Here is a 10,882-nt window from a genome sequence, read left to right as displayed (position 1 = left end):
GCAGCCTCAAAAATATTAAATGAATCCTTATTGTTTACTCTCTATATATAGCTCAGCAGCACAGCACCTGCCTGGCAAGCGCAAGGTCCTGAATTCTATTCCCTGTCCAAAAAAAAAAAAAAAAAAGAAAAAGAAAAAAAATGTTGCCTACTCTGCCTTCAGCAGCAATAGATATTCATTCAACAGCCTGGTGTGGTGGAAGGATAAGTTTTGAAGCCAGATAAGCTGAGCTCAGAGAGGCGCTCACGCCTTGCTAACGGCCCCTCAGCAGGTGGCTTGCCTGCTCTGAGTAGTTTTTGCATCTGTAGAATGAAGATAATAATGGGATCCTCTGCAACGAACATAATAATGGGATCTTCCACCACGACTGCTGCGAAGATGAAAGGGCCGCTCGTGGGAAAGAAAAGCGCTTTCTAATCTGCCAGTGATTACGTTGTGAGTAGGTGGTTCCGGAAAGATAAATTCACGACCAGAGAACTTGCAAATAAGTAACAATTATTTTAAAATTAGGGCACAGAACAACAGAGAAACAAGGACTTTTGCAAAGTATCCTTCCTTCTGGTAAAAGGACATAATGGTAAGTGAAATCAGCCAGACACAAGGGCTCAAATATCTCAGGTTTCTCTTACATGGGAAACACAAATAAAGATCAAAATAGAAGAGAGACAAATAGGAAACAAGGAGACCTTCAAGTACTTCCCAAACTACAAACTCCATTCTTTTAAAAATATTTCAAAGTATATGCTAATTGATTTCATTTATACGAGTAGTTTATCTTAGTTCGTAGAAAAGAAAGATTTGTGTTATGCTTATTTCTTTTTGTAAGAATCTTTTTGGTTTATATCTTGTACTTTGAGTAACTACTTTGAAGGTAACAATACTCAGTATAATAAAAAAGAGACACTGGGGAGGCTGGGGCAGGAGGATAGTTGCAAGTTCGAGGCCAGCCTGTGCTACAAAGTGAGCTCAAGGCCAGCCTGAACTGCATAGAGAGACCCTGTCTCCAAAAAAGACAAAAAAAAAATTTTTAAATGAAAAATAAATTAAAAAATAAAAAGGAAATCTTGTTGGGCATGGTTGCATGCATTTGTTTGCAGGGGCAGGTTTGTACTGGGAATCAAACACGACCTCACACTTGCCAGGCGGGAGCTGTGCCACTAAGCTATATCCTAAACCCAGCACACACTTGTAATCCCAGCATTCAGGAAGCTGAGGCAGAAGGGTCACTGCAAGTTTAAGGCTAGCTTAGGTTGGGCTACATAGTGAATTCAAGGCCAGCCTGGGCTACATAGTGAGACCCTGTCTCAAAAAAAAATTCTGATTGGTTCAACACATTTGTAAGAGGAAAAATCATTGGGCATAAATACAATGATCATTGTTGCTCAGTAAATACTCAGCAAGACATATTTAAACAGAATAAAATTCCTAGACCTATTGGCATAAATTGAAAGTGAGGGTCAAGTTTATAGAGAAGCGTATTCGCCAACAATTAGTTTAATAAACACCACAATAATGATAATAGTTGGGGTTACCCTTTCGACTGTATATTTATAGTAGGCACCTTACACCCATTACTAGCTCACTTATTCCCTATGACAACCTCCTGAAATAGAAGTTACCACTCTTTCCACTAACAAGGAAATAGGCCCAAGATGGGCTGTGACTTCTCTAAGATTATATAGCGCGAAGGAGGTGGGCTGGAAATACGGATCCAACTTTATTTACAAAGACCAGGCTAACTTGCTCCCCTAAGATCACTAGCCGCGTGAACACCTCTCCTTACCCCACCGTCTGCTTCTGTGCCTAACCTTCCCCCTAGTTACAGTTCATCCTTCTGGTCCACATGGGCTGCTGCATTTCTACCCGGAAATGCTCTTTCACTATCATCTTGCGTCTGGCGGTCATCTTCCGGCTCCTCCTCGACCTCCCCTTCATCCTCTTCATCCTCCTCTGTGTAAAGTCCCCAGATGTCATCTTCTCGCTCCTTCTCCTTTTCCTTTTTCTTCTTGGCCTCTTCTTCCTGTCTTCTTTTTTCCATTTCTTCATACAGCTCTCTCCATTGCTTCTCTACATCCTATGTAAAACATGGAATTTCAAAGTAATTTACAGATGCTATCAACAAAGCTACCCCACTTTAGCCAGATCTGTTGTTTCTGGCTGTGGTAGCACACAGCTGTGATCCTCGCACTCAGGAGGCTGAGGCAGGAGGATTATCACAAGTTTAAGGCCAGCCTGGGATACATAGTGAGTTCAAGGCCACCCTTAACTACACAGTGAGATTTGGTCTCAAAAAACAAACAAAAAGCTGGGCATGGTGGCCCATGCCTGTAATCCCCGCACTCGGGAGGCCGAGGCAGGAGGATTGTTGGGAGTTCCAGACCAGCCTGGAATACAGAGTGAGCTCAAGACCAGCCTGAACTGCATAGCAAGACCCTGTCTCAAAAAAAAAAGATAAAAAAAAAATCTATTGTCTTCTCATTGTCTTAAAGATTTCTGGAATGGTGTTTATTTACATTCAAATTTTCAGTATGTGTGGGGCAGAAAGAAATATATGTGTACATATGTGTGTAATTTGTCCATAAGTAAAATTGGTCAGATTCACTGAATTTATTTATTTATTTTGTTTGTTTTGCTTTTTGTTTTTGGTACCGGGAATCAAACTCAGGACCTTACACTTGCTGGGCATCTGCTTGTGCCGCTGAGCTATATCCCCGGCCCTCACTGAGTTTACTGAATGCCTCCCGCACTGCTAAACACAGGACTAAACAATCTAAGGGCGTTATTTGTATTGAAGTTACCTGTTCCACTTCCAAGATGAGGGGTCCAAAGACTGAATTCCACACATTTCTTATTGCTTCCCCCACCCCGAATGGAAGACCCATTAGGGCAAAAACTTCTCCGTGCTACTTCACTGCTGTGTCTCCAGCAGCTACCGTGGCACTCTGAACAGACACTCAGCAAATATTTGTCATGTGAATGTGTGGCTGCATTATAGCCATTCTGTACTGAGCATTTATTCCACTCTGGGAATTTAGAGTGCTGTAGTTGCTGTCATTATTCCCAGCAGATAGATAAGGCGGGGGAAATACAACTTGCCCAAGTTCACAGAGCTAGTAAAGGATGGAGCTTGGATTTGCTCTTTTTTTTTTTTTTCTTTTTGAGGCAGGATCTCACTATGCAGTTCAGGCTGGCCTTGAGCTCACTCTGTAGCCAAGGCTGGTCTCAAACTCACAGCGATCCTCCTGCCTCAGCCTCCCAAGTGCTGGGATTACAGGTGTACACCACCATGCCCAGCTGGAGCTTGGATTTGAACGTGAGCAGCCTAGCTCCAAAACTCATGCTCTTAACCAATATGTAATAGAAACTCAATAAAACCATATTAGGTGATAACACCAAAGTAAAACAAGACAAAACCAAACTAAAAAGTGTTTTAGAGGTTTAATCATTTTTGCCCATGACAATTACTGCAATGCTTTTTCTTTTCAAAATATCAAGTACCAAAAAAAAAAAAAAAAAAAATCAAAATATCAAGTACCTAAATTCTCTCTCTCAAAAAACTATATATATATAGAGAGAGAGACAGAGAGACAGAGACAGAGAGACAGAGAAAGAGAGAGAGAGACAGACAGAGAGAGAGTGCCTGTGTTTTGTTAGTGCTCTTAAACATGAGTATTGGCTTCAAACCTGCTTGAATGCACTTTCCTGCAAAGCAAGGATACCAGAATACAGGGTGTCACCATCATGAAGATACTGTCCCAAGTATCCCTCCACCCATAAAACAGTTCTGGGAGAGGAGGGAGCTGGTAAACAGCTCTATCATTTCCTCCTTCCTCCATTTGAAAAGGGTTCAGCGAGGTCCTTCAAGATTACCACGCTGTGAGCAAGCTGCATGATGCCCAAAAGAGTTTGAGTTCTGGGTTCAAGTTCTAAAGTGACAAGTTAAGATTTATACTACTCTGAGGCTCAGTTCTATCTGCTAGCTCATGTTTTGTTTTATTTTGTTTTGTTTTGAGATAGGGTTTCACTATGTAGTTCAAGCTCACCTTGAACTCACTATGTAGCCCAGGCTGGCCTTGAACTCACGGTGACCCTCCTGCCTCAGCCTCCAGAGTGCTGGGATTGCTAAATCATTTTAAGTACTAAGTGCAATAAATTTCTCAAAGTGCTCACAAAGTCACAAGTACAGAGTTGGAGATATCCAATGGAGGCGAGTCATTTGTCCCACAGCTCCAAAGCCATGTGACCAGCAGTGGGACAATGACCGTGAGGCTGAGTTTGAGGATGCACATAACAGGGCCCAGCTGAGGAGTGAGATATCTGAAATCCAGGGTGGGGGACACCTTACCTTTCTTACTCCCCAGGTTTTATTGCCAACCTCTTCAGCAAACTCTTCATCATTTGTGAGAAGGAAATTGTCAAAGATACTGCCAGATTTCACCTGAGATGAGAACAATGACATCGTTACTACTGATATTAGGTACGTGGTTTCCTGGGCCATCTCACTTGGCTAGTGAAGTGGAGAGAGCATAAAGGTGCAGACACTTTCAACTATGGGACCTGGACAAGTGGCACCTCTGAACCCTCCTTTTCTCACTAATAGAATGGGGATGGGGCTTTCTGTGTAGCTCTGTGTACAGTGCTGGCCTAGCATATGTGAGGCCTTGGGTCCGATCTTTAGGACTGAAGGAAAAAAAATAAAGATGGCAAGTGCTTCCCTCCTGGCAGGAGGCTATGGCAGGGCCCACCGACGTAAGAGGTCTCTCTGGGCTTTGCGTCATCGCCAGGCTGCCTTCTGTGCAATTCCTTTAAAGACTACAAAGAGTCCCAAAGGAAGAGAAGACTTTTCTTTGTTTTCTGTTATCTTCTCCAGTCTCTGTCCTAACCAAACAATGTAATCACTTCCACCTGAGGGGCAAAAGTAGCTATTGTGTTTGGAGCTGTCAGAGCAGGAGCCAAGAGGGGTCCGAAGAAAAGGGGCAGAAAAGTCAACCGGCTTCCTAGGAGGACAGAGGTGGGCCAGGGAGGGCAACTGGGCCCTCAGAGATGGCAATCAGGGACTGAAGAGGGGCAGAAAAAGGAGATTCACCCTCTCCGTGCTTGGCATCACCTGGCTTTTCCAGCGAAGTGCAGGGGTGGGCGGGTGAACGGGGCGTCCCAGGTTGGCTGAGTGGGAGGGTGAAGCTGGACCTGTGAGTGTCCGGCCCAGCTACAAGTTAAATGCAAAGCCTGCAGAACCGTGTGGCACACAGAGCTACACACAGATACAGCGCTAATGCTGGGGCTTTAGAAGTGTAGTCTCGGGCCTCATCCCAGACCAGAATTTGCATTTTTTTTTTCACTCACCCCTGTGATTTGTATGCCTATGAAGGCTTGAGGCACACTCCCCTGGCATGGTTTACATTCTTCAAATAGAAGTTTGCCTGTCTAGACAGGTTGAGAGCATCCAGAGCAATTAGTGTGGTTAATTTTTAATCTTGTAGTTTAAGACATGTACCTTAATGTTTTACACGGAGGGGGAGAAAGCATTTTAAGGAAATAATAAGATTAGGTGTAGTGTTGTGATCACACATTTACAAGATATAGAAAGTTTTTTGGTTTTTCTTCTTTTGGTGTTTTTTTTGTTTTTTGTTTTTGTTTTGTTTTGTTTTGTTTTTTTGAGACAGGGTCTTGCTATGTAATTCAGGCTGGTCCTGAACTCATTTTGTAGCCAGACTGGTCTTGAACTCGTATCGATCTTCCTGCCTCAGCCTCCTGAGTGCTAGGATCACAGGTGTTGCACCACCACACCCAGTCAAGATGTAGACAGTTTTTGTTGTGCATTAAAAAATGACAAGTGAACCAGGTGTGGTGGCAGTCACCTATAACCCCAGCACTCTGGGAGGCTCAAGCAAGAGGATCACAAATTCAAACCCAGTCTGGGCAACTTAGTGACTTAGGGAACACCTGTCTCAAAATAAAAAAATAGCTGGGTGTGGTGGCACATGCCTGTAATCTTAGCACTCAGGAGGCTGAGGCAAGCCGCAGAGCCAGAAGAAAAAAAAAGGAGCAATAACTGAACTTGTGCAAACTGTATCCACATTCCTCAGATAAGCCAGCAAGGAAAGAAAGAAAAATATACCTTTGTCCTTTCCCGCCTCCCAGGTCTCCTGAGCCCCTATCTGACACAGTAATTTACATACATGGCCTCTTTGCACTCCTATGTGGTCTCCTTAAGCTGGGAAACAGCGAAAGTAGAAATAAATGAAATAAGAAATTGATAATAATAATAATAATGGAAAGAATAATAATAAATAAGAAAACCTCAAATGGGGGCACCTGTCCCAGAGACCTTGATGACTGTAGACCGTAAAAATCACTTGCCAGAGTCAGAGGTTTCCAAGAGCAACGGGGCTGGCAGGACATGTGCAAGGACAAGTGGCTGTGGTTGTCACGGGCTTCCCTGTACTGTGGACGTAGTAGATCCCGGAAGGGCTTTGGAGGCTGACGACCTGTGTCTGAGTTATTCCCTACCGTGCACTAGATGTGTGCTCTTCGGCACAGCACTGGGCATCTCTGCCTCTCAGTGGTCTCATAGGCAAAATGAGGTCACAATAAAGGATAGTAACATTTACCTTACAGAATTATAAGAATTTAGGGAGGGAATGTGGGTAAAGCACTGACCCCAGTCCAGTGTCTACCAACAAGAGTTCCCTTCCTTTCCAGGGGAGTTCTTCCATCACTCTGCAGGTTGCAGGCTATGGACCTCCTGGGAGGAGTTAGGGGTCACAACAGGTCTCAGGGAGAAAGAGATACAAAGAACAAAGATACAAAGAACAGCTCTCCGAAGGGCTGAATATCTGAGGCCTCCTCTTTCCCTTCCAGTCAGGGCCGAGAAAAGATGGCTGCCAGGGAGAAGGAAGTTAGGTCATGGCTGGGGCAATTACTGTCAATATCTGCGCAGGGATTTTAATGTTTCAGACTTTGCTACATTTCTGATTTCTGTTTATCGGCAGAAGCACTCCCCGCAAATCATATGGAACCAGCAGAAGTATCATGGCGTTTCAGAACCCTGGTTCTGGGTGCCAGAAAGACCTGCCCTCAGATCCTAGCTCTTCTGCTCACCTTACCAGATGTATAGCTTCAGGCAAATTATTCGTTTTTTCCGAGTCTCTTTTCCACACCTAGAAGATTTACAGTGAAAATTAAATGGTATCTGCCAAGTCTTTAATATAGTGCTTGGTACATGATAAGGGTAAAGTATATTTTAGTTCTTATAATTATTGGGATGAATATAATAACCCCTATTTTAAAGATGAGTAGTTTGAGGCTCAGAAAGATCAAGATTTATTTAAGTGCAAGGTTTCCTACATGTACCTTTTTTTTTTCAGGTTGGCTGGGACATTAAATTTTTTTTTTTTTTTTCTTTTTTTTTTTTTTTTTTAGTGCCGGGAATTGAACTCAGGACCTTGTGCTTGCCAGGCAGGCGCTTGTGCCACTGGGCTATATCCCTGGCCCCAGCATGTAGCTCTTTCCACTTTGTGAGAACTATTAAGGCTGTTGATCAGTGACTCTTTGAGCCTGGACTGCTTTACCTGCCAAAGATCCAAGCCGAGAACACTGATGTTGTAATAGTGGCCAAGAGTGGGGTCAGGCTTATATTCAGGGTTGTCTATTTCTGGATGAATCCACTCTCCCTGGTAACTGGGATTGTCAATGATCCGAGGTTTCCATTGTCCCTAAGCAAAGAGCCAAAGAGGAATCATGTCAGTACTATTTTTCCATTCTTCTAACTTCATGAAATTAAAAAAGGCCAGTCAATTTATGAAAGCAGTTGTCTGTTAGACATAAGGGTTCAGAGCAAGATCCCTGGAGCTTCTTTCTCTTTCTTTTGAGCTAATGCACAAGACTCTTACAAATTCCCCTTTCTAAGGGAGGTAAATGACATGGTAGTGATAATCCTGAGCCTGGCCCTGGCCCCATTTCTGCAGGAACTGATATATCAAGTTTATTTTTCTTTTTCTTTTTTTTATTTTCTGTCTTTTTGAGACAGGGTCTCGCTATGCAGTTCAGGCTGGCCTTAAGCTCACTTTGTAGCCCAGGCTGGCCTCGAACTCTCAACCATTCTTCTGCCTCAGCCTCCTGAGTGCTGGGATTACAGGCATGTGGCACCACACCCGGCTGATATATCAAGTTTAAAAACAAAATCTAGCTTCTCAGACAACATCATTTACATATTTGGCACCTGGGACCACTCTCTGCCAGGTATAAAATACAGGAAACTGGCCAAATAAAATGCTTATCTCAGTTGCTGGACTACTTGTCAACTGATTCCTTTAGTTTTTGTTTTTTTTTTTTAAACACGGCCTCTCTAAGTTATTAAATTGTCCAATCTGGGCTTGAACTTGTGATCCTCCTGCCTCAGTCTCCCAGAGAGCTGGGATTACAAGTGCGCACCCTGCTCCAGGTTAGCTCTTCTCACTTCTGACCCGAGGTCGGGAGCTGGTGTGTAAGAACGCTAACAACTCTGCCCTCCTAACAACCTGAGTTCATGCCTGGCCTTCCCCTTCCTCCCCAGCCCACTTCCAACACTTTCCGTTCCTGACCTCAGGCTCATGTCCTACGAAGACTGCATTCCTCTGAGTGGCAGTTTTCCACTGCTTTGGTCAGACTCCTTACCTGGAGCTGCCTGAACTTCTACCACAGCCTCTCAGCACCGACTTTCCCAGCCCACCCGACCCCAAGAGGGCGCAGCACAGAGCTCAGCTCAGGTCACAGTCCTATCCGGGATGTGCAGGAAAGGGAAAATGACCACAGTCCTAGAATTACTGTTTTGCTTTTACTTGTGGCACTGGGGATTGAACTCAGGGCCTTGTGCGTGCTAAGGCAAGCACTCCACCACTGAGCCACATCCCCAGCCCCATGTAGTTTGGTTTTCACAATGGGCTTTATCTCACTTCTGCTTTATTTCTCATACCCACCCGAAAGAGAGACCCCCTCACCTTATACTTCAGGTTTGGGATCAGGGGTCCTTCCCACTCTCCATCTATCGCTTCGTTCCAGTCGTCCGGCTTTTTGGCTTCTGGGTCTGGGATGAACTCAAAGTCCTCCCAATCCTACAATGACATGTTCCTTCATGAGGACAGACGTGTGGTCTCGGATGAATCTGGGGTCCCACTTGCAGTCGGGGGGAGCTGGCTCTGGACCCCAGTGCCCTCCTGCACATCTGTATGAGGGCCCAGGAGAGGACTTTACAAAGTCCCATCTCAGCAGGAACCAGCCTCGGGGCAATTCTGGTCCCCTGTGGGTTCAGTATCGCTCCGACTTGAAGCTCAAATGAACTAGGGATGTCCCCTGTCTCTGACCTCACCCTGCCCAGTCACGTATCCTGCTGTGGTTTGGATGTCGTTTGTTCCTAGTGAAATGTAATTGCCAGTGTAAGGGTATCAAGGGTTGTTGACATTCCTGAGACAGATTAGCGAGGCGAGGTTCTATCAAGACCTTAGCAATGGGGTAGAATACTACCTGCCAGTTGCAGGAAACAGCCCTGCCTAGCTAATCCAGTTCTTCCTACTGCTGGAACCAGCCCTAACTGCATGAGGTGCACGGTCTGCACCAGAAGGGAGGGTCTATGGTGAGTCTTGCCGTCCGATCCTGCCTGCAGGATCTTCACCCTTATTTCTCTATGGTGCTGGAGGCCTGGAAACCTGCTTTCATTCCTGGACCACGCTTCCCTCCCCTCGAGTTGGGGCCCTTTTCCCACTCTCTCCACCCAAGGCTGGGCCACTACCCGCCATTCTGCAGACCCATCTTTGGGACTGGGCCAGCTGCACGTTCCTGTGCTGCCCTGCCTGACCCCAGTATCTCCTCTGCACCAGGCTGACCCTGCTCCAACCTGGGGAAAGTAGCAGGACAGGTGAGACCCTCACGGTTTGGTTCCAACAGGCCTTTCTAATCTCTTCTCCTGCCGCGCCCCATCTTTAACTTTATGCTCCCCAAACATTGAACTGTTGCTTTCAGTTCCTTTTACAGCCATGTTACTTCCACAAACTGTCGCATCTTTGCTTCAGAATGCCTTCCCTTCAACTCAGTGTCCATTTTCCTTGTTGTGATGAATGTTTTACTTGAAACCCAGTAAATTATTACCATACACATGTCATGTGTTGACAACTTGCTGGGCTGGGGATTTAGCTCAGTGGCCCAGTGCCCGCCTGGCAAGTGAGGTCCTGAGCTTGATTCCAGGTGCCGAAGAAAAAAGAACTGGCTGTGTACCAGACACTATATTGTATATACAGGGGAACCTATGCTTGCAAATCAGTTGCAGCCAGAATCACGGAAAAACTTCATGACCCCAAGGTACCCCTGTGTCTAGCTCATTTCATCTTCACCACCTTCACACATAGGCATTATAATAATCCTTGTGTAAAAGCTTCCCAGCTCCTACATTAATCCAATCATCTCAGCATTGTTTCTTCTTTCCCATGTCACCATCTAAAACCCACCCTAGGCTGGCTTTGGGTTCTCGTGGGTTTTGACTTCCCTGGCTTTCAGCACCAGAGAAATCAGTGTCATCTTTGTTTTCTTATCTGCCTGCCCCGCTATACTCTGAGTCCCTAGCGGATGAAGATTGTCCTGCTCATAGCTGTATCCAGAACAGTTTTCTAGAATGGAAACAAAGCAATTGATATACATCACATACTCTCCATATCAGTAACTTTAGAGGCAAAGAGACACAGGTTCAAATCTTGGCACCTATATGTGTGTGCTTGGGCCAGTCACTTTCTTTTTTTTTTTTTCTTTTCATTTATTTATTTTTTGAGACAGGGTCTTGCTATGTAATCCAGGTTGGCCTTGAACTCACTATGTAGCCCAGGCTGGCCTTGAACTTGTGACGATCCTCCTGCCT

General features: G+C 45.0%; 1 protein-coding gene across 1 annotated transcript in view; it reads right to left on the bottom strand.

The window, feature by feature from the left end:
• Nucleotides 1-1,553: 1,553 nt before the first annotated feature.
• The window catches only part of LOC102027158 (calreticulin-like), a 64,943-nt gene continuing 55,614 nt past the window's right edge, over nucleotides 1,554-10,882 (bottom strand). The window contains exons 8-9 of the mRNA XM_005398776.1: nucleotides 4,346-4,438; nucleotides 1,554-2,074 (exon numbers count right to left, since the gene is read on the bottom strand). Coding sequence (XP_005398833.1) covers nucleotides 1,820-2,074; nucleotides 4,346-4,438 — 348 coding nt within the window. The 3' untranslated portion in view covers nucleotides 1,554-1,819. The remainder of the gene's footprint in view (nucleotides 2,075-4,345; nucleotides 4,439-10,882) is intronic.

Source organism: Chinchilla lanigera, unplaced genomic scaffold (genome assembly GCF_000276665.1).
Source record: "Chinchilla lanigera isolate Chin_1 unplaced genomic scaffold, ChiLan1.0 scaffold00063, whole genome shotgun sequence".
Lineage (NCBI taxonomy): Eukaryota > Metazoa > Chordata > Mammalia > Rodentia > Chinchillidae > Chinchilla > Chinchilla lanigera.
Note: the sequence above shows the minus strand (reverse complement) of the source record. Positions and strands in the feature narration are given on the sequence as shown.